This window comes from Stigmatopora nigra, chromosome 5 (assembly GCF_051989575.1).
Source record: "Stigmatopora nigra isolate UIUO_SnigA chromosome 5, RoL_Snig_1.1, whole genome shotgun sequence".
Lineage (NCBI taxonomy): Eukaryota > Metazoa > Chordata > Actinopteri > Syngnathiformes > Syngnathidae > Stigmatopora > Stigmatopora nigra.
Window position 1 is genome coordinate 12,037,392 of NC_135512.1, and position 25,109 is coordinate 12,062,500.

A 25,109-nucleotide genomic window follows, 5' to 3' on the forward strand; every position below is an offset into this window, starting at 1 on the left:
TATCTCTTCTTGTGAACATGACAGCCTTTTTTCCCCCTCTTGCCAACTCTTTTATTCCCCAGCTTCTTATTTGTCATATGAAGAATGACGTCTGTGCCACAGATTCAATTGAAAGGCGGACCTTTATTATCCACTCTGATTCACCCATTATTTAATCACATTTGCAGTTTTTTAAAAATTGATTGTACAAACACAATTGGCATTAAAAGAACGCTTTACTAATATGAATCAACTTACTCCCACATAATTTAGTTAGAAGCTAAAAGATTGAACAACATGCCTTTTTTCTGGGTCTTTGTGTGTGACTGTTATCTGTCTAAAAGATCTTGAAATGTAGTTTTTACCAAAAAAGAGAAATGTCAGTCGGTAGTGATAATTATGTAAAAATTCAATTAGATCATAGAAACTCACATTTCCATTCAAGCATAATTTGCATACACTTTGTATGGCCAAAAAGATTTATGATGTTATTTGCCTTTTGATTCCATACCATCAACAATGGGATTCACTCATTTCACATAGGCTGTCTTTTTCATTTTATCCCTGTACTACATTTGCTGACCTCTTTAATCAAAGTGACACCACTTGCACTGCCTAATCACAGTTATTCTGATTGAAATCAGTGGCAGAATATATAGAATTGACTGTGGTCAGGAGTGACTATGTCGTGCCCTTTTCTGATTTTCATGTTGCTTTATCAAGTCATGTCTTAAGAGGCATGTCTTTGTCACAGGGCCTGAACAAAATTCCTATTTGCCAAATGAACCCCCTGGTCTCCTTTTAATCTTTTTCTTACACTTGTTTTTCTCTCCATTTTTTGTACCTATTTGGCTTGTGTGAATCGGAACAGACTGGTAGGAAAGATGGGATGGAGGCAGCTATCCACTTAGTCTGAGTCATCACAGCTGCTACAACACCAGGGAACCCACTTTGCTTCCATGAAGAGCCTGAAAATTGTTAGAAGACATCTAATAGCTTCATAGGGAATTAATACTGTTTATACATTTTATAAAAACTGTGAATTCTACCTTGCAGTACTCAAGAGATCAAGCTGTAATTGTTGTTGGAAACGGTGCCACAGGTACCAGTTTGAACCAAACATTTAAGAGGGTGAATTTTCCCTCTCCACTGAGATTCTTAAGTAGTTTTGGGGGTAAAAGCACCATTGAATGTATTATTCATTCATGGAGCCTATCCCAGCACGGAGATGTGCAATCTTTCACACTTGCACTCATACCTAGGTCCAATCAGCCTACCATGCATGTTTTTAGAATGTGGGAGGAAACCGGAGTAGCCAGAGAAAACCCACACAGGCCCAGGGAGAACATGCAAACACACACAGGTGGGCCGACGTAGATTTGAACCCAGGACCCCAGAGCTGAGAGACGCTAACCACTCAGCTGCCGGGTTATTTATACACGTTGTGGATAAAGCTTTAAATATCATTATAGTTGTAAAATGACAATAAAAACATTCAATTCAATTCCATTTTCCGTACCACTTATCCCCGTAAAGGTTGTGTGGCTGCTGGAGCCTATCCCAGTTGAATTCAGACAAAAGGCAGACTGCACCATAGACTGGATACCAGTCTGCCATAGGCCACACAGCACAGAGAGACCACCACAACCACTCACGATCATACCGCCAACAAGCGCCAATTGATCCTATGCTTGCCTGCACCGAAGTCAGCCAAGTGAACCACTACACCATTAGATAATTCTCTGTTCTCATTTGAGACATTATTTTATTTTACACTGACATTCAGTGAAAACAATCACTTTCCAGGAAACCCAAAACAATGTTGCTAATTTTCATCATCTTATACAGTAATCATGAATAATTCAAAAAAAGGGAACATCACCTACGGACTTTTTATTTATTTATAGACAAAGCTATCATTATATTACAATTGTTTTATGGAAATCTCATGTCAGCATTTCATATAAACACAGTAAGTTGTCGCGATGGATCACCAACAAAAAAGGGAACTTCAACTATGGACTATTTATTTATTTATGGACTAAGCTATCATTATATTACAATCGGTTTATGGAAATCTCATGTCAGTATTTCATATAAACACAGTAAGTTGTCGCGATTGATCACCAACAAACAGTTCCTCTTTCTCCTCGAGCTGGCCTAGTTCTTTCATGCTCATGTTGTTTTTGTTGTGGATGATTGGAAGGACATACGCCCACTCATAAACAAACTCCTCCTGCCACCCTCCTTTTCTCAATAGTAGATTTGCATCTTCTGTACGCAGGGATGCAAGCATGATATATAAAGACATATTTCAGATTTTACACTTACACAAACACTTGATACCCTGTAAGAAAAACATACACAGAAACATGCAGGTGGTATGTACGTCCTACCATGACTACTTCGTCAGCCACTTGTAAATAAACGATGGTTAAGTAGAACCTATGTTTTTCATTGTTTAATCACAAAAAAAACAATAACATTTAAATTATCGCTTTGTTTTTTCTTTCTTTTTGTCCCATGAGGACATTACCAGCTCCTGAAAAAATTTAATATTTTACTCATGCAAAGCCTGTTTTTAGTTTTCAGTTCAGCAAATTCAGTTTACCTGGGTCCCATTAGCCGGGTTAGGCTCCAGCACCCCCCCCCCCCCCCGCGAACCTTGTGAGGAAAATTATTCTTGTTGACAACAGTGTGTTATTTCAAGAGGAAAGTGGAAGTTTTATTTTGTATCACTGCCTAACTTCTTTTCCAGCTCGGTGGAATTGTTTCAACTTCATGCATTCAGGCTATGCCGTCCTCACAAAATAGACTTCTGATTAAATCCGCTATAATGTAGACGTTTCTGCAGGCGGTGAAATGTTGCAAATTGATTAGCATGCTTGAGAATACCTATTGCATCGTGAACACAGCCAATCTCCTTTTACCTGCAAGAGGCGTAATTTAGTCTTTACTTGAAATGGTAATTTCACAAACTGTATGCACTGATTCATTTTTAGAAAGTAGAATATTTTCAATCTCTTGAATTTGGTCCCGGGAGCCACTCATGCTCACAAACTGGTAAATATAGAAAATGAACAACCAAACAATTATTACAGTTAATGTGAGAGGTTTGCCTAGTGTGACTCCATGTTGTTTTCTCCTTGTATTATCATGAAATTATATTTAATTCATTCATTCATTTTCACAACGGTCATGGGGGGTTCTGGAGCCTATCCCATTTAACTACCGGCACCATGAATCGGTGACCAGCCAATCAGAGGGCACAAGAATATGGACAACCATTCACATTTATATCTATGGGCAATTTAGAGTATTTAACCAGCCTACCATGCATGTTTTTGGGATGTGGGAGGAAACCGGAGTACCCGGAAAAAAAAACCCTGCAAACCCAGGAGAACAAGCAAACTCCACACAGTGAGGACTGACCTGGGATTGAACCTCAACCATAGAACTGTGAGCCCAAATGCTAACCACTTGGCCAACAGGCAATGAATTTGTTTATATCAATTTTTTATGCAGTTCAATGTATGTGTCCAGAGATCTGGCACTGATAGGGTGAAGGTGAGTGGATTGACTGTGACAGTAATGAAATACCATGGGTGGGAATGGCTCTGGCTGTATGCTGTCAATGGAGACAGCTGTCTACTTCATTACCATGGTAACAGCTACCCATAAAATCGTGTTTGTGTGTGTGCATAGTATATCTGTGTGATGTATGTGTGGGGCTGGAAATACTTATTAAATATTACTATTGAATATACCTACTTAATAATATATTTTTTTGGTTAATCTTGTCCTCTTCAGTCGAGTTTAAATTATTTACCATGTTTTGATGTTTTGACATTTTTTTGGTCTAATATCAATAATATTAACTGTATTTGAGCTTAAAGTTTTGTCTATGAAGACGTTGCTTCTGGTTTGTGATTTAGTTTCTTTAGTTGAAATTTAATAGGCTTTTGTTGATTTTTTTTGGTCGTAATTTATGTCATGATTATCTACAAGGAACTCAACTATGGACTGTTAACATATTATGCCCCAAATGACTTGCATGTGTTGTCCAACTTCCAATATGGGCAGCTAGAAATTGCTTGTGAGTTTGGTGTGGTTGCATACAAGTGCTGAAATGCCTTCACCCTGTTCAAAGCTGACCTGAGGCAGCAGACAAGCCCCATGGTGGCTGTACGCCATGCTGCCTGCAGGCAGCCATCACACGGCACTCAGTAACCAAGTTCCTGCCAAGTCTTGCCATCTGCCAACGTCTTTGCACGACTTCTTCTAAGGAGTCCAGACACATTGCAAAAACAACAGACCCATCTGGAACACATTGGAAATTGACACAGGGTGGCCCACACACAAACACGTTCCTGACAGCAACCTTTCTCACACCTCTTCTTGCTCATCACCATGCAGTGACAGTTTAGACTGATGGAGACATGGGTACTCGATGCCAGCAACTATCAGCAGCTTTAAATAATGAAAATACTTGACGATAAAAATGAGACAGGAATTTGAAGGTCAGTAAAATGGATCAGATCGTGTTTTTGACAACAATGGTGTCAACCTGACTTGGGCTATGACATTGTGGTGTTTTGCCACAGTGAAAAGGCATCAAATTATACTCCCCTATTAAAAATTCCCATTTATATTGTGACTTAGTGGAGCCACTAATCACCAACAAAGTGCTTCTGAGACAAACTTAGTACAGCATCTACTATATTGAGACAAAAAGAAGTCTCAACTAGTGTAAAACACTGCAGCTCTCAGAGTACATCATTTTGCGAGTGAGAAGTCAATTCTTCTTCACAAGGGAGGCACAAGGACAGCACACTTTTAATTAAAGTCTGATTTACTGATGTCATTTTAGCACCTAAAAAGTCTCTTGGCATTTTGCGTGCCGTCTTCAAGTGTTTAAACAGGCAGACCTTGTATTTTGTGCCGGTGCAAATCATTTTGTGTCATATCGACTTGTCTCTCTATGGCTTATGTCTTTATTAAATAGAAATGAGGGGTGCTGAACTTGTCCCAGCAAACTGTAGCCATAAGCGGGAGACACCATTAAGTGCTTGCCAGCCAATTGTGGGGCATACTAAGACGATCCATTCACACTCCGACCTAGGGGCAGTTTAGAATCTTCAACCAGCCTACCATGCCTTTTTTGGGGATGTGAGAGGAACGGTAGTTCGCGGAATAAACCCACGCGAGCACGGGAACATCATGCCAACTTCAAACAGAAAGTTCAGAACCCATTGAAGATTGAACCCTCAATCTCAAATCTGTAAGGCAATCATGCTAATAAGCACTCTTCCACCGATCCTCCCTTATCTGTTTAATAATTAAATATTTCTGTTCAAACTGAGGGCACATATGTAATATAGTTTCCTCAGGAATAAAGACAAAAATTCAAATCTCCAGATACTGTAGTAATAGGTTTTATGATTTTACATCAATGGCAAAGAATACTACATATCGGTCATTTTTTTCCATCCAAGTAGCAACTAATTTTAATAAAGACTGTTTTTTTTTTTATGGACAGCCCTGCGGTTGAGTGGTTAGGGCTTAGGCCTCAGAGGTCCTGGGTTAAAATCCAGGTCAGTCCATGTGTGTGGAGTTTGCATGTGTGTGGGTTTTCTCTGGGTACTCTGGTTTCCTTCCACATTCCAAGAACATGCTTGGTAGGCAGATTGGACACTCTAAATTGCTCCTAGATGGGTGTGAGTTTACATGGTTGTCCATTTCCTTGTGCCCTGGGATCAGCTGGCCAGTGATTGAGATACTCCCCGGCCTCTAGCCTGAAGTCAGCTGGGATACGCTCCAGCACCCCCTGCGACTCTAGTGAGGATATAGCAGTTCAGAAAATGAATGAATGATTTATTTTTTTCAATCCTTTTAACTTTCCATAGTTCTCAATTGCTACCTCCTGTTGTCTAATAATATTTAGTTCCCTCAAAATATATTATTTACTAATATGTGAACATTACCTCAGATGGAGCACAAATAATTTTCAGCATCGCAGTGGGACATTTGAATGGATTCATGTCATCTTGCGACTATACAGTATAGTCTTGTCTTTGTTAGGCAGCAGCTGCTCCCGCCACTGTGACTGATCATTTATCAGCTTCTGTGCTGTGAAGTGAATGTTGGCAGGACCAGAGGTGGATTGGCTCTGCGGCTACTCTGCAGTGACTGTGAGTGACTCAGCTGGATGATGACTGGCTGGTCGGTCCCTCAATTTCTATTGTTTTGATTTCCTCTGTTTGATAATAAGTCAAATTCATTAGTATTGTCTTCACAACAGCCTTAAAAGGATTAAACAGTTGTCAAGCCAAATTTATCTAAAATAAAACGCTTTGTCGACAGTAAATATCTATGTACTTAAGGGCGGATCACCAGATAAAAGAATTAGACAGCTAAATTAGTGTGGACGACATGGGATCCTAAATAATTATACTTTTAAGCACTTATCTATGCTAGCATGTGCATAGTCTAAGTAAAAGATACCTGGTATAAATGACACTCAAGTGAAAGACGGTTTCTCATGTATTTTAGCATTCAAATCACTAAAACTCATTAGCAATTTCTAGCTGTCATTATTGGAAGTTGGACAACACACAAAAAGGCGTCTGTTTTACCCATGGACATACACATTGTCCTCAAACACAAGTTGAATATTAATGATGTCATTTAGGAAGGACGGGAAATCTGTACCGACTCGTATTTGATTGACTAAAATACCACATTGATAAAATGGCTTCCTTCCATTTGCTGACCTAAAATACTGATTTTTTTCGCTCATATTATAAGTATGAAAAATGAAATTCTGTGTTTTTTTTAAATTCATTAAATAATAATCTTTTTTTCTGGGATTTATACAATAAATCTGTTGTTTGTCCCTTTAAATTGAGATTTAAATCAATACACAGCATCTAATTTCTATATCTTTCAATTGAAAGATGTTCCTTATGGACTTTAATCATGGAAATCACGAATTAGAACTTTGCTAGCGAAAAAAATAGGTTTAGACAAAAAAAAATGATGAAAGTGTTGTCTTGTCTTTCAAAAATTTAGATTGAAGTAGTCGGTCTAATTTGCCGAATCTGGGAAATGTAATAAAAGCTGCAGATTTGCATAAACCCCCATTCCATCTCTTTTTAAAGTTTCTCTCAATTCATCCTTTTCCATTTTCCGGTATCACTGCCCTCCTATTCTTTTCATCTATCCACTTTTACTTGTGCATGCCTCAGGACTGATGGAGGAATTGGGTTTTTTCCAGTCTTATCTATAGGGATGCTATTGCACAGCAAATACACCAGGAGTAAGGCATCAGAAAATGATCCAATCAACCTGGTAATGCCTACATAAATCTACTACATCTCTGAGCTCACTGAACTCATTTTCTCTCTCGTAGTAGTCATCCTTTAGTCAAAGGACAAGGAGAAAACATGAAGGTGAGCAACCCAGCTTAAAGGTAATAGTGCAGGCAGGGTACAAATATGTCTTTTTTTTATAGGAGAGCATGAAGCATCTTGCTAATATCTGCAACAAGAAAAATAAAAACAGGTAATTGCTGGAAGCTAAAGCTCCAATTTCTGTCCCTTTGACTCTATTCAAGGCGCCTTAAATCGTACTGGCCTAAGACAATGATAATTGTTGGCGTATTGTTGGTGTGATATAGTATTTTTTTTGCCTGTCCACATTTTTAGCACACTGCACAGCCCAAACATTTTGAATGATTCAATCCAATCCAACTTGGAAACGTTCCAAAAATTCATGTGATGCAATTTCACTTTTCATTATGCTCCCAAAATTCAGAGTTGTGCTAAAAACAATATTTTGATATTGATTTATGTATTGTTTTCTTCATTCATTCTATTCATCTATTTATCTTTAAAAAAAATCTGGGAGATTTGAAATTTGTAGGAAATTGACTGAAAAAGGCCCCAAATCAACTTGAATTGCCCCCATAATTATTTAGAAGGGACTCAAAATCAACACAAAGTGATACATGTATGCCCCAAAATCAAAAGGAAATGGCTCACATCAATAGGAAGTGACTTAAAAATGCCCCCGTTTAAGAAAATGTACAATACTATGATTCATCATGATACTTCCTTAGGAAAATATATTGTCTAGCCGAAAGATAGACATAGACAGAGAGAGAAAGAGATAGAGATAGAGATAGAGATAGAGATAGAGATAGAGATAGAGATAGAGATAGAGATAGAGATAGAGATAGAGATAGAGATAGAGATAGAGATAGAGATAGAGATAGAGATAGAGATAGAGATAGAGAGAGAGAGAGAGAGAGAGAGAGAGAGAGAGAGAGAGAGAGAGAGAGAGAGAGAGAGAGAGGGAGAGAGGGAGAGAGGGAGAGAGGGAGAGAGAGAGAGAGAGAGAGAGAGAGAGAGAGAGAGAGAGAGAGAGATAGAGATAGAGAGAGAGAGAGAGAGAGAGAGAGAGAGAGAGAGAGAGAGAGAGATAGAGAGAGAGAGAGAGAGAAATAGAGAGAGAGAGAGAGAGAAATAGAGAGAGAGAGAAAGAGATGGAGAGAGAGAAATAGAGAGAGAGAGAGAAAGAGATGGAGAGAGAGAAATAGAGAGAGAGAGAAAGAGATGGAGAGAGAGAAATAGAGAGAGAGAGAAAGAGATGAGAGAGAGAAATAGAGAGAGAAAGAGATAGAGAGAGAGAGAGAAAGAGAGAGACTTTGTTCTAACATTAGAATGACGTACATTCCTTGTGGTGCACTCCCATGTGGCGCTCATATCAGTTGTATTAAAAGCCCGCCGAGGCCCATTGTTAACTGAAGACCTTCTCTTTGTGTGTGTTGTTTTCTCTGCGTGAGTCTTGATAGAGAGAGGAGGCTTCTGAGTTCATAAGAGAGGTTGGAATCTGAGTCCTATACTTGGGTTGCACACATTGCCTTGTGTGTGTGTGTGTGTGTGTCCAGAGGCACACATTGTTGTAGCCATGAGGCCAAGTTGCACAAAGAACACAAAGAGAGAAAGAAGTGCCCTCTTTATGCAAGCAGGAAGTATACTGAAACACACGATGATCTACTTTGACGTCAGTGCACTACTCTAATCATGAAACTGGATAACCTGGGATTTCCATGGGAGACTGGCCTGGAGGTTGCCTCGGCCTCCATCATCTATTAGAATCAAACCCAAACTCTAATGCGGCCTGACATGAAAACGTTAATATAAAAAGGCCAGAGAGCACAGATAGTTCATTTTACCAGAGTAAAAAAACTGCTTTTCTTCACTGTGAATAGATGCTGAAAGATTTTAAGAGTTTGAATTACTTCATTGTTTAAATATCAGATACAAAGTGCATGGCATGGTGACTAAGTTGGTCCTTAATGTAGACTATCTTAAAAAAACAGGAACATGATCGATTATTGTCGAAAAAAAGTAACTAAAAATAAAGATTGGGGAAGTAAATCAAAGGAGATGAAAGCAGTAGCAAAAATAGAATGACGGAAAAGAACTGAGATGGATCTGAGATTCAGAAAATCATTTGAATATTTGAGCTTTGTTGAAGCCCGGAGTCATTATCACCACACTGGGATGTATCATTCTATTATCATTCACACTGATGTTGTATGTACAAGTTGTCAGAAAATGCATGATTGTGTTTACACAATCCTACTCTTGATCTCTTAACATGAGTATATGAAGCGGCATGGTGATAATTACATGGAAAATTATTGTGCTTGTGTCACATTTGCGGCATATTTAAGTGTATGCCTTAGCCCTAAAGACAGCATGAAGCACATACCTGTTAACTTATACATTTTCCGCGTATTCTATACGCGTTTTGATCATTTCAAATTGTGTATGCCGTATAACAACTTTTGTACGGGATTTTTCTTTCAGTACGATCTCGTTTTACCCATTTTGGCTATAACCCGGATCATCTCGGTCTGTGGTAGCATACAAAAACGTTGTCGTCATCGACTGTTAATATTGTCGAGCTTTAAGCATGATATGCGCAAGTCCATTCCCCTTCCACATAGCCTGTCAGCAAGCAATGTACCAAGACAGTCAAGCTGTCAGCGTCATTCAGCGACATCTACAGAATCTTGAATTTATTGCATACCATGCCCCATGTCTACTTTGGGGGAAAAATACACTTTTAAGGGCACTCAATGTGAGTAAATATGTGCCGCGTTGCATTTGTACATTATTGCTTAATAAGGGAGGATTGCCATTATTAATAAGAGGAGCAATTGGCCGAGGTGGAAAAGTATGCCAGCAATTCAACACAACATTCATGGCGCAAATATTAGATATCCTAGCTTTTGGAATGTATCCACTTTTGCTCCACCCAATTTTCATGACATTTGAATTTTGTGTTCTTGGTTTTATCAACAAGCTAAATTCAATTGGTATGAGCCATGTATTTTATAAAATAGTTTTTATTGTAAAAATGTTAGCATCATTTGTCTTCCTATGCATACTCCAAATTACTATTTTTTCTAACGGCTGCAACATATTTTGCTTAAATTTATATTTTACATTTTAGTGCTTATAGATATAAAGTTTTGCAGTATAACTTGGGATTAATGAAAATGACTTTGATTTTTATTGGAATCATCTTCAGTTCTTAGGAATGCCTTCTTATTCGACTTATTTCTGGATTGAAATGCGTCATACTTCTATTAATTCAAATGATCATGTGCGGTCATAATAATGCATCATTATTCTGACTTCTTTGGTTAATAATTGATGCATTAACCTTTTAGATTTGACAGCTTTTATTCTAATCAGTATCACCACACTATGTATGCACATTCAGGAAAGATTTTATATTTCTTTATGGTTACAAGTGCATTTGATTGACACAAAAAGTATGTTACAACATTTGAATTGAGAGGCCATTAAATGATAGATTTTTTTTCTTGGTGTTGAAGTGAGAACTCTCTAGAGACTCCCTGCAAGCAGACATTAAAAACCTGTGAAAGTGGACACTGTTCGATCAATCCAGCTTCCTGTGAAGAATCACAAAGACGTTTAGTCCACGGGTGGATGACCATGTACCTGTTGGTCTGTAACATGAATCTGGGCACTCAGCTCTGATCTTGTAGTGTTAGGGCACGGGTGGGCAAACTTTTCGTCCCGGGAGCCACATTGACTTTAGAAATTTGACAGATGGGCCGGGTCAGCACAAGATACGATACATATAAAAAAGTGCATCCGTTAACAGTACATATGAAACATAAACAGGAAAAAAGGACTAAAGTATAAACATACTCATCACTCATCATTAAAGTAAAAAGTATAAAGTACAAAGTAAAGTAAAAAAGAATGTATTAAGAAATATTAAAACGTAATTTGAAAAAAAGATAGAGGGGCTGTAAAACACGAAAAACAAATAAGAGTGGACAGAGCTACTGCCACTGGCTTCCGCGTGATGGCTCCATCTTGAATAAAGAAAAAATTAAAAAAAAACATTATTTGGACAACATCGGCGGGGCGGATTAAAAGGCCTCTCGGCCCGAATGTGGCCCGCGGGCCGTAGTTTGCCAAGATCTGTGTTAGGGCATACCTGTGCTGGTGGGGGTGATATCTGGGAGCTTGTGACTCGAATTGTAACAAACGTTTGACGAACTAGAATAAAGTGTCATTGAAAATTCACGCGTTGGATAGGAGTGGTGCGTTCACTGTCAGAGTTCGCACAGAGAGTTACACAGAGATGTACTTAGAAGAAGAAAATACAATTTTTCAGTTGGGCCGGGGTGCAAAACATTTGATTCTTCCTTTTCCGGTTTCTTCTTTTCCTTTTATTGCTCATGTGTTTTAGGCAAGAATTGCTGTTGATAGAGATGAAAATTTTACTTTTGGCTGGATGCTTTGCAGCCTGATAATGCAAATCTTTAAAACAATGGGAAAATCTAGTACAGTCAAAATACCGGGCGAGTAGAGTATTTTATCTTACTACACTGTATAATTGCATTCCTGACATGAATTTAAATTTAAGCCCAAACATTCTGGAGGCCAAAAACATGCTTTTGAATAAAATCTAGCAGTGAGATACACATGTAAATGCGTGTCATTACTTACTGCTGGCATACATGCATGCTACAGATTTCCAGTCATCTTTGAAGGCATGAATGAACTAGGATCGCTTTAATGATGTTCTCCTAATCTGTTCATGTTCCAAGTAGATTATCCTGACATTAATGCAAAATAAAACAAAATTCCCCTTTCACTTGTTCTTAGTTGTTGTGAAGAAGACATATTCTGGTAGTTTGAGACTTCAGCTTGTTTTGGTGACATGTATAGATGAATTCTTTGAGTTACTTGAAGCTGGGGGATGAAAGTTCATCCATGAAATGTGACCTGTACATTATCCAACCAACCAACAAGACGTAGGAACAGTGTCAATTTCAGAGAGGCACACATTTGTGTCAGTATTTAAAACACAAAAGGAGTGGGAGAGATGCTGTGATCAAAACTGGACTGTGTGAATATGTATGGACGATGCATTTTTTTGTGTTTGCTCAGTATTATTTCATTTAGTTTTGTTTGAACTGCTGCAAGACTCCAAAAAAGAAAGAAGATTGTTTCATAATTCCAGGAACTTTTTTTTTTTTTTAAAGTCATCCTGGTTACAAGCTGCAAACTTTGATGGACCCGAGAAGGGAAGAAATATTTTCTGGAAACACTCACTTGTTTATTAAGCTCAGAACTTTGCACTCTAAAAAACCTTGAGATAATCAGCCTGCTTCCATGAGACTACCTTGTGACTTTCAACTGTTGAACTTTATGATGCGTGGCTCATTGTCTGTCCTCCTCCTGTACAAGTTCAGTTCATTATTACTCAATTTAAAATTTCAAAGTCATGACTCAAGTCTTTGAGTTGACACCCAGGGAGAGAATTACCCAAACAAAAAACAAAACACATTTTTGATTCTACAGTCAATCAAGACTATTACCATGGGATCATCAAATCTGGAAGTTTCTATCAGTCCATTCGGCAACCGCCGCAACTCTTGGGTTGGGTATGTGAAGTCATATTAGAAGTGGTCTCCATTCTTGATTACAGTACAAATGTGTTCACTTTTTCAAAGTGCATTGGATAACATTGCCATTTTTTGAGCACACTGTATTGGCCACTGTGCTGCTAGTCCATGATTGGTTAATTCAGTGGGGAATATGACTGGCTAAATATATGTGACCACTATCCAGTAATTCTTATCATTTAAAACACTTCAACAGAAAATTCTGAGACGGTCACTTGCTGTTCATTAAGCAATATTTTAGGGAAATATCATGGTTTGTGTTGCCAATTGTGTTTTCCAGTTTTATATTGTCTCAATGATTTCCAGCCAATATCTTTTAAGGTTCTGTCCAATAACATGTGTTTAATTAAGTGTGAATGATGGTAGGAGCATAGAAAAGTAATGTGGTGTGCTTTTTACTAATCCCTTTCTCCAATTAATACCCTAATTATTGTTATGTTTGGGGAAATGTGACCTGCATTAGAGATTTACCAAGTGATAACGGGGCCCTTGTCACTTGATACACCCTACCTACTTACTGCATGTCAGCATGAATACATTTTACTCTAATTTACCAATAAGAAAGCTCACAGTCTCATTTTCTAGAACCTTTCCACAAATAACCAATGTATTTTTCACAGCCTCCCTTGCATTTGCGTGTACTCTTTGAAAGTATATATTGTAATATAATATTTTATTAACATTTTCTTTTATTCTACCTAGAAATGTGCAGTAAAAGATTCGGTTTTAACCTAAATCTTTTAACTCAATCATACAATTTAAAGAGGGGCCTCAGAACAAGACATGCTGTGTTGAATTTTAAATTGTTAATTTATTTTTGTTTGTAGTATTGTCAATGTTTGGTACATTATGCACTTTTTATGACATTGACATTAGTAAACGACCCATGCATGCCCTCAGGTCATGACAAAATGATTGGTTTAGACATCAAACAGAAGAGAACGTGCTGTAATGTTGAAATGACCAGCAGGGATAAGATACATATATTTCTAAATGACAATTTGGATGGACTCTGATTGTAAAGGGAATTTATCATCACTTTACGCTCACTGCCTTTACCTTGTCTTTTAAATGGGATTCTTTTATCTGCCTTTTTTTATTATGTTGTTGCGTTTGGCCGTTGAATCATACATATGTGACCTTCCATTATGTTTCATAACCTTTAATGTTTTGTCAGGCTTCCAAGAAGACTTTGTTTAAAATGCCCAGAATGTCTTGTTTAATGCTTATTTCCTTGGTGCGTTTTTAGTGCAAATTAACTGTTTGCACTGATGGAATATACAAATTTGGCACTGAAATTTTGTGGTTTTCTTTTTTCTTTTGTTTTTGTAGTCAATTAATTATAATTATATGTTGATTTATATGAGGTCTAAATGCTGCAGTATGTCCTACATTAACAAATCAAATATTGGCATTTTTCTCAAATTCAGTGACATCCAATGTATAATTAAAATCTTAGTATGAGATACCAGTTATTACCTTTTCTGAGTATTTTGCTGTATATATACAGTAAATGTAGACCTACAGAATGGATACAGTGACATAAACAAAATAATCACCACTGTGCTACTCTATTCCAATAGCAAGCTGCACTAAAAGTTCACTACAGTCTGTCACCATACCAGTAAAATGTAATCCTGAATAAACTGTCACTGCAAACTACGATGGGATAGAGACAAGTTCCCACGATGACATTTGACAACTCCCAAACACAGATTGGCTCCAAACTAGATATGCGAAATACAATCCATTTTATAACACGAAACATCCAGTGTTGCATGATGAGCTGTTTGTTGAAGTAAGTAGTGACATTGTCTTTCATCTGAACTCATCATTTATTGGATTAACATTTAAGTATTTAATATTTTAAGAGTTATACTAAAATTCTAACAAGGGTTGTGTCAGGAGTTACATCACTTATCCCATCTGATTTGTTTCTAATTTGTTTTATAGCTGTTATTTTATTACCATATTTTTACCCAATTGGCTAGCCCATCTGGAGGCAGATCTTGCAAGTCACTTTTTGTCAGTGTGAGGGAGAGTCATGGTCCGTATTTGCAATAACACACTGCCACCTTTTGGCTATTAGTATTAAGAGTTTTTTGACTGCTGTCTACAATTGGGTACAACGGATAATGATTATACTTCTTGGATAGAGGATGTGAATTTTAGTGCCACATGGGAGTTTAATGTTCTCCCAGTGTGTTTGTTTAAATTGTTTTCTTTATTCTGAGAAAACAGCTGGACCCAAAAGGCTGTAGGGGGTTGGAAAAAAGAAAAGAAAAACACAGAAGAACAGAAGAAACAGTGATACAAAAAACATTCAGTCATTTTCCTACTGCTTATCCTCACAAGGATCGCAGGGGGGGGGGGGTGATTTGATATATGTTAGGGATTAGTTTGGTCAGGGTTTGTTGTTTCCTAGTGATTGCCCATTGAGTTCACCTGTTGTTTCCCTGCCCACGGTGTATCTCCTATCCATCTTGGATGACCCAGGTGTCTCTGATTGTCTCATCAACCCATATCTGTCTATCTAAACCCTGTTTGTCAGTCCTGGTTGGATTGTCTTGTGTACATGTGTTCCCATGTGCTCTCCCCATGTCCTCCACTTCTTGTTGTCCCCCTTCTTCACTGTCAGGTTTAGTTTTGTTCATTGGTTTTGAAGTATTTGTTATTTTTGAGAATTTTCTATTAATATTAAACTTTTGTTAGTGCACTGTCACCCCTGCTTCCCTGCATTTGGGTCCTTCCATGCTCCACACATCGCACCCATAACAATGTGCAGTTTTACCAAAAGTGTGTGGTAGGATACCTAGTGTGATGGGATACCTAGTAACAAAAATAAGGAAGAGGGAAGATAAAAATTTTAATGCTTAAGGTGAGTGCCCGAGCAATGTAACTAATGTCTTGCCTGTACTGTACTGTTTATATGTGTTCTGTGCCATCTTAGACCATAACAAGAGAGTTGACCAATAAAAGAATTGTAAATATATTTTTAAAAAAAAGATAGCAGCACAAATAACATTTTTTAAACACACACTTAGAAATAAACCACAAATAATTAATTCAAATTCTGTGGACAATTGGAGGCTGTTTAACCTCAGATTGACTTATAAAAGAATTGTGAATATTTCAAAAAGAGTGATTGCTCAAAACTAAAATTAACCTATGAAAGATTGACCTGTTAAGCAATTTCATTACAAATTAAACTTTTTTTTGGCACTAACTTAGCACAAATGATTGACATAAATTTAATATAAATTTGTGTCTGATGGAGGGATAACTTTGCAGTGGTCTATTGTCTGTTTTGAGATACTTCTCAAATTTTGTTGCCTGGATGGTTTACAGCAAAGCATGTTTACTTCAATGGAAATGGTGATTTTGTTATATACAACTGTACAATGAGCTGTCATAAGGCACAGAGACCCCCTGTAGGCACACCAGATGCCTCTTACCATATTTCTCATACAAGCAAATCAAGGTGGAGGCTTCAAGACAGAAAACCGAACTCTACAGTGTTCATTTTACAACCAGAAAACAAGCCTTAAAAGGCTCAATGACGCTGTGTTCAGCAGTCTTGAGGGTGGAGAAGTGCTGATAAGTTCTTGCTTGTTATCCTCAAGTCCCACATTTGCTTATACTTGGATGTAATGACGTTGTTAGTAAAAAAATGAATCCAGAGTCCAGTGAATCCACTTCATATCTTGGACATAACTCTTTATTTTTCTCTCAAGGGAAGCCCCCACTCACACACACACACACTCACACACACACACTAACTAAAGCATTTGCCAATGAGAGTCCACATAGGGATAGTAGTGGCTGAGCAAAGAAGAATTGCATGATGCGATGTGTTTGTGTGAGTGACATCATCTCAAGTGTCTGTGGGTCAGGCTATTTGAATTTTTGTTTGCTTCTTGTTTTGGGGGGTGCCACCGGTGAATTTGCCTGGGTAACTTTTTGGGGCAATGTCAGTGATGTGTTGCATGAGTGTAATTGTTTAATTTTTGAATACATGTCAAGCTTGGATGACAGTCTGTCCAAATTGTGTGTGTATTGATGGATTGTTGAAATGTGGGACATTTCTTGGTAAACATTAAGGGTGTGGTGTTTGATGGCAATATCTGGCAGTCTTGGCATGTTCCTGCTGCCGTGTTTGTGGTTCCATGCGTGTGTCAGGTAGTGTGTACATGTGTGTGTGTGTTGGGGCAATGCACCGGCGTTCACCTTGTGTCAGAGGAAGGGTTCACTTTGACTTCAGCGAGGAAGTCATCAGGAAACTTCATGCTTCCAACCATGGCCAGACTCACAGGTTAGGACAAATGGCAATATTATACAGGTCTTAAATCTAACATTTTACTGTGGTGTTGTTTTTTTGTTGTTGTAATTTCTTGGTCTGCCTAGTATTATATCCAATGTAGGTTTCTGCTTGTAACAGTTTGCCGTTCAAACTTGTCTGACAATATTTCAGGTTTCTTCTTGTTTACTGTACACAAGTTTGTGTTTTTTTTTTCTTACACGTTCTTAACAGAACGTTATAAGGAAAGTTAAACTCTTCATTTACCCGCATGTTACACATAGTCAATACAAAACAGAGAATATATTTAGGGCGATATTCAACGTTGTTTTGAGGGTTTATTACCCACATTAGTTCATGCTTTTGCAGATTATAAAAAGATTACAAATCTCGACATGCTTTTCCTGTTGCAAGGAGTTACTGTAACAGTGAAGGAAATATGAGTAATGACACACTTAATTGTAGACAATAGATAGCATAACCCCAAGACAAAATCAGAAAAAAAGAATATTAACCCAATTACACACATTTATCACTGTATTAAGTTCGTGGTTGCCTATTGCAAAGAATGTGCCTTAAATTTCTCCTCATGCTCAGAGCTAATCAACATTTTTAATCATTGAATTGAATGCTTTTATTGTCATACAAGTATAATGAGATTTAAAGCCTCACCACAGAATGTTGCTTTGAAAATACAAAGGCTCCAAATGAAAAAGCAGACAACTATATCAATTTACTCCCCGAATTGGAACAAAGCCAACAGACTATAAATTAGATTTCAACATGGCATGCAAATGAAAAACAATTTTCAGGCGCTTTGCCAAATTTTTACATTCGCTTACATATGATGTTTTAATTTTGTATATTTACAAATTGTATGCCTATTGCAGTTTTTTTTTGCATAAGTGTAATTAAGAGATGACATATGGCATCCACTTTGACTCACTGGTAGTTTAGTATGTAGATCAGACATTAGTATGTAATGCATCGAAGCATGATTATTTCTGTTTACCCATTAAGGTCTGTTAATCAGGTTATGGAAAAAATGAAATATGAAAAAGTAGGCTAGGTCTCAGCCCATGAGGACTGTGGGTATTTTGTCTTAAGTGGAGAAACATGATGTAAGAAAGAAAGGACAGTGCTTTGGAAAGATTAATTCAGGCTGGGCAAAATTACCTGCTTTTTGATAACCTTTAACTGGATAAAGTGGCCCAGTCCTGTACACAAGTACTATTCTGTAGTTGATTTCAAAATGAATACTGGCATAGAAATAGATGTAACAAACATTCCTCAGTTCACATTTTTCAAGTTCATTAGAATTATTCCCATTTTTTATTTTCACTTGATTTTTTAATTTATCTAGGGTCAATGTAAACATGTTTTATGAGTGTACCCACACATGGTTTTGTGCTCAAACATTTGTGACACTGATTTTTATCAGCCACCCGATGGTGCAATGGTTCTTCTGCCTGAATGTGGTGTGGCATCTGTGTTCGATTCCCACTCAGCGGCAATGTGGTTGTGAGAGTCAGTGGTTTTTTGACTCTGACTGGCGACCAGTTTAAGGTATATAGTCTGCCATACACCCGAAGTCAGCTGGGACAGATTCCAGCAACTCTTAGGAGGATGCGCGGTACAGAAGATGAATGAATGAATGATTTTTATCATCGGCTTCCTTTTCAAATATGCATTGGTTTTCATGAAAAAAAAAGTGTATTCTTTATTGGAACTAACCTACCTGTTGTACTGAATACTTGATAAAATTGTGTGCAATACATACATATGCACTGGTTTAACTTCTAATTAGTTGCTGCCTTATGTTAGTCTATGAGCACCTCCTCTTATGTTCAGTTATCTCAAACTGAACAAACATTGGCCGAGTGGCAAATCTTACATGATCTTTTTTTAAATTTTAATTCTTTTGGGGTATCAAGCAAACGGTGACATGACCACAATGTAAATTGCTGCTGCATCTGGTTCTAAATTTTGCCTCAGAGCCTCCATTGGTGGGTACACTAATGTTCACTAAGCAATTTGTAAGTATTTTACATTGCTATTAAGAGTTAAGTAGATGTTGTTTTCTCAGAAGGCAGTCAATTGCTTTGATTTTAAGCGGCTACTACAAACAGAAAAAAAAACTGCCTAAATAAAGTACCGCAGCTGCTTGCGAACTGACCCGAGACAACCTCCAAATTTCTTCCACATCTGGTTAAATCTACAAAGAATAACTACTGAAACACAAACTGACCCCCGAGGCTACTCTTTAGTTTCACTATTTATTTCATGTTAAATAGCTTTTAAAATTGCTTGGCTGTTTCTTTTCATTACTGAGAGGGCTTTTCACATTCAGTGCATTGTGTTTAGTGGCACGAGGGTGCTGGAGTGACATTGGAGAATCTTTGCTATACGTATTGCAAACCAGTGACATCACATAACCGCACAATTAGCCTGTAGGAATATGTCTTGTACTTAATACTATTTCTGTATACATACTCAAGCATTTCAACAATCTTCATGCCTGAGGCAGTACTCCATCATTATGGCCACCGCCTTCACACCTCCTGTCCATCTCTGTCTTACATTTCCTGAAGTTGTGCAGCATGCCAACTGCATATAATCTAATGTTCAGGAATGGAGCAAATCTGCTGGATTATTTTTTACCAAATGTGCATGTATAATGCCTTGGCACAAGTTAGTGGCCTAAATTCTAAGAAGAAATTCTCACTGTTTGTATTATGTTGGAGTCTGGTCTCATTTACGTATTAGATTTATTCAGGATACAATATAAGAATCGGAATGATTGTTTTGTAGTATGTTAGAAGCATACATTGAAGTTGTGTCTGATGTTTATAGCCACTCAAGTAAAACAACAAACAACACAGCACTGTAACAAAACACGTTTTGGTTCTGTGTGTTCGCAGCTGTGCAATGTGATGCACATCAGGGAATTGTCCATCAATATAAAGTGAATTGAAGGGCAGTACTGCATTACTCTATTATATTTCACCTGATACTGTTCTGTACTGCTGTTTACTATGTAATGATAGTTGCATTTAATACTAATCAATGCAATATGAAATGCGAGTAGTATGGGTGATATCAGTGTATATATGCAGACAGGGATGCCAGATAACTAGATAGTTCTGTCAAAATCAAGAGGTAAAAAAAGGCAGTTCTTTGACCTTTCTGATTGAAACTTAGGTAGAGAACAAATATAATGTTCAATGATCAATACTGTAGATTAAAATACAATACTGTCTATAAAATCACCCATCAATCTGGTCAAGTGGCTCCTACTGTTATAAAGGCTACAATATACAGCCACAATCCTTTAAGTGCCATTTTGTGGCTCTTTATTTAAACTTTTCAAAGATAACAACGCTCAGTTCCGGCTGACACTGTCAAACTGTATGCGTCCTATTTCTCACGAAGTTGGAGAGGCTTGAAACAGCAACAAAGTAAGAAGATTGCATTTGACAACCAAAAGCGCATGACAGTATGCTACATTTAATTATTCAGAGAATAGCACGCTGGCGGACGAGTGATTGGCGCGCCGGCGTCACAGTTCTCATGTCGAGGGTTCAATCCCAGGTCCTTGGTGGAGTTTTTGTGTTTTCCCTGGGCTTGCATGGATTTTTTAGGGTCAAAAGGAGAACTTCCTGATTTAACAAACACATTTTCTTTGAATCTCTCCTTTTGAAAAGGGTCCGTTATGTGTAGTAAAATATTTTTTTTTAAATTGAGGCATCAAAAATAAGTAAAGACACACACTGAAAAATTTGGGTCAAAGGAATAATTCTCCTCTTCCAAGAGCAATAATCAACCAACCTAATAGTAAAACTTTTGGCATCCAGTTTTCTTGACCGCACAACAGGTTCTTGTTCTCACGCCGTCTGACTCTACACAGACACATCCTGTGCCCCATATTAAAAGAAAACGTTATTGCATTTCGAATTAGTCGACTCGTAACACTCAACAGTGTTTTTCCATTGATGAACTGTACGAGAAAGCATGCGAAAGTAATATGAGTAAGAATGAGTTCCCTGACAAATACACCCTTTCACAGAAAAGGCTCTTTGTCCGCAAGAGCTGTCTTTGTGCTGTTATTCCAAGGAAAAACGTGTGGATATCCTTCCTTTGTCTGCTTAAGAATACTACTGAGCAAACACAGTCACAATATAATTGATTATTTTGCTAGCTTCTGGTAATTATGGAACAACTACAAATCTATTAGATAACTTTTTTGTTTCGATTAAATATTGTATTTATAGGCAAAAAAACAAAACCTGCAGATATTTTCAATCTAACCCACCTGGTAAACGCGGATGAAACATGGAAAAGTTGCTAAGAGGATTGGTAAAATTAATTTATGAACATTTCAGCTTTGTCACCCATTAATTATTTAGGGACAATGGTCACTATTAGTAGAAATGTATTTAAATTATCATTGCACAATATGTTGACTACTTGTTTATTTATGGATTATTTAATTGTATTTTAGTTTGTTGTTGTTATTTGTGAATATACTGAAGCTCATCTCATACTTGTATAATAACAATAAAAGCATTCAATTCAATCTATTTCAAGGGGCTGGAAACGATCATTCAAATTTAAATACGTACATAAAATTCCTGTTGAAATATAAACTTATTTGAGTTGTTTTTATTATTTTTCATTTTATTTTATTTCTTTTTTTAATGTAGAATTCTTTTACTCAGCGATTTCTATAAAATTGTTTTTTCCATTCTTGTATATATACGTAATTGTTTTCCCCCAAAAAATAAATCGATACTTGCATTCAATTTCATTTAAACATATATATTTATATATATTATTTTGTATTTCTCATCGCAAAATACAGGTAGGCAACACTATTGCTACGATTAGTTGTCAATGTTTTTCGTTGTTTTTTTTAAGGCAAACTTACTTTTAGATGACTTATTTTTTAGGAGCACTTGTTTATTGATTATTTATTTGTGCATTTCATAGTAAAGCTTTAAATCTCATTATACTATATATAATGACAATAAAGTCATTTAATTCAAATGGGGGCCATAATATATTGTTCACATGTGGTTCAGAATTGGCATCCACTAGTTTGAGCGCTGTATTGCATATGTATGATATGAAAATGTTTAAGGGGAAAAAATGTTGTTATCAATGCACGAAAGAGTGAATATAAATGATCTTTTAATCTAAACACAGAAAATATGAATTGCTTTTTGTCAGCGCCCCAAAAATGCCACGAGTCACATGTGAATGACAGCTCTGAAATACAATCCTTAACTGTTATTTTATTCAAAGTTCTCCGTCTGGTGACAGCAAACCTTTTCCCAATACTTTTTCAGAAGGCAGCTTTATTAGTGCACCTCTTTTGCTCTTTTTCAAAGATTCACTTCTCAATTTTATAGACAAGTGTGTGTACACTATGCTTAAGTGCATTGATGTGTAGGTGAGTGAATGTATGAGAGTGATGTTTGACTATAGAGTCTAAATGTGATCCTCTGTCATAAAGATGGGAGATTGGCCTGAGGGAATAAGCAGTCAAGCATTCAGTTGTTGATACAATGTGCAAGCATGCATATGCGAACATGTGCTGTACTATGCACATGCATTTACTCTAGATCTTTTATTCTTTTTCTTTGATTAAACAGTCAAGTGGGGACAACAAAAATCCCCAATGCATTTTTCCATTAGATATTGAGTTGATATTTTTTTCTGCATGTCAATTTTATATGGTAGGTAGGTAGTAGTAGTAGTAGTAGTAGTAGTAGTAGTAGTAGTAGTAAAAAAAAAAGATCTGAAAATATATGGCTTTGTGTTTGCAGCTTTGATGTGGAAAATGGCCCAACTGCCAGCTGCAGTCCACTGGACTCTCAAGCATCCCCTGGCTCCGGACTTATCCTTCACACGAACTTCCCGGGTCACAATCAACGCAGGGAGTCCTTTTTGTATCGTTCTGACAGTGACTATGATCTGTCGCCCAAGTCCATGTCGCGTAACTCCTCCATTGCCTCTGAGCTGTGAGTAGAACCATTCTACAACTGCTTTATACACATTCTGTTCACGACATTATTGGATGAGTATAAATGTCAGTCACATATTGGAATTGCAATGCCACAGATCTCATAATTAATAGTTTTTTTTTCTATATATCTATGTGTATGTGTAGTACATATATGTACGTATATGTATGTGTTGGTGTAGTACATTTATGTATATATATGTATGTGTAGTACATATATGTATATATATGTATGTGTAGTACATATATGTATATATATGTATGTGTAGTACATATATGTATATATATGTATGTGTAGTACATATATGTATATATATATATATATATATATATATATATATATATATATATATATATATGTATGTGTAGTACATATATGTATATATATGTATGTGTAGTACATATATGTATATATATGTATGTGTAGTACATATATGTATATATATATGTATGTGTAGTACATATATGTATATCTATGTATGTGTAGTACATATATGTATATCTATGTATGTGTAGTACATATATGTATATCTATGTATGTGTAGTACATATATGTATGTCTATGTGTAGTACATATATGTATGTCTATGTGCAGTACATATATATGTATGTCTATGTGCAGTACATATATATGTATGTCTATGTGCAGTACATATATGTATGTCTGTGTAGTACATATATGTATGTCTGTGTAGTACATATATGTATGTCTATGTGTAGTACATATATGTATGTCTATGTGTAGTACATATATGTATGTCTATGTGTAGTACATATATGTATGTCTATGTGTAGTACATATATGTATGTCTATGTGTAGTACATATATGTATGTCTATGTGTAGTACATATATGTATATATGTGTATGTGTAGTACATATATGTATGTCTATGTGTAGTACATATATGTATATATGTGTATGTGTAGTACATATATGTATGTCTATGTGTAGTACATATATGTATATATGTGTATGTGTAGTACATATATGTATATATCTATGTGTATGTGTCTTGGTCTTTATAGGTTTACAAAAAATGAGATTAATCATTGTACTAATGCCCTACAAGGTCAAATATCTTCCTCCTAAGAGACTCCCAATTATGACTTTCTTCTGACAATCCATCCACCATTATCAATAATATATATATTTTAAATATCTATCAACAGCAAAGCATTGTATGTTAACACTTTCCTAAGTACACATAATTTCTGTGTCCTTTCAGACATGGTGATGACCTGATTGTGACGCCTTTTGCTCAGGTAAATATTTGTAACCATATGTTGAAAATCCAATGAAATCTGTTACTTTTGAGTTCCAACGGATTCAATTGCAGGCGTATGGCTTTTTCATGATAGTGTTTCTCAAACAATGTTTTAAATTATTATTTGAGTTACCATTCCAGACTCTTCTGGCTCTTGTTATTCTTAATCATGACATTTCAAATGAATATATCTTTACCTAAAATATACATATTTTTTATCAGTTTTAACATATCTGCCATCTATATCTTATTTTGAATAATATATGGAAATGTGTCACCTCCACGTCATTGCATTCAATATTTATCCACAATTTGTACCGTGTAACAACTTTGTGGGATCTTCTTTGTAAATGCAGAAGTTCAAAAAGTGTGAAATGTTAACTATTATATTATGCGCAGTTACAGACATCAACCCAGTTCAAAGAATGAGTGTTAGCGAAAACCAAGCATCCAATGCACGTATGTGAATAATTATTTACATGTATCCACGTCCGCAGGTCTTGGCAAGCCTTCGA

The 25,109-nt window shown here is 36.6% G+C and overlaps 1 protein-coding gene across 6 annotated transcripts in view; it reads left to right on the forward strand.

Annotated features, from left to right (window-relative positions):
• pde4ba (phosphodiesterase 4B, cAMP-specific a) overlaps positions 1 to 25,109 on the forward strand; it is a 97,245-nt gene that overhangs the window by 33,892 nt on the left and 38,244 nt on the right. For 2 of the 6 annotated variants that reach the window (XM_077716339.1, XM_077716340.1), the window contains 3 exons: positions 23,132 to 23,326; positions 24,556 to 24,592; positions 25,092 to 25,109. The exon at positions 25,092 to 25,109 is cut by the window's right edge and continues 53 nt beyond it. In XM_077716339.1, coding sequence (XP_077572465.1) covers positions 23,132 to 23,326; positions 24,556 to 24,592; positions 25,092 to 25,109 — 250 coding nt within the window. Of the gene's footprint in view, positions 1 to 12,746; positions 12,986 to 15,557; positions 15,885 to 16,846; positions 16,866 to 16,931; positions 17,319 to 23,131; positions 23,327 to 24,555; positions 24,593 to 25,091 lie in introns of those variants that run through there. The other 4 variants (XM_077716343.1, XM_077716344.1, XM_077716345.1 and 1 more) reach the window with 4 other exon arrangements.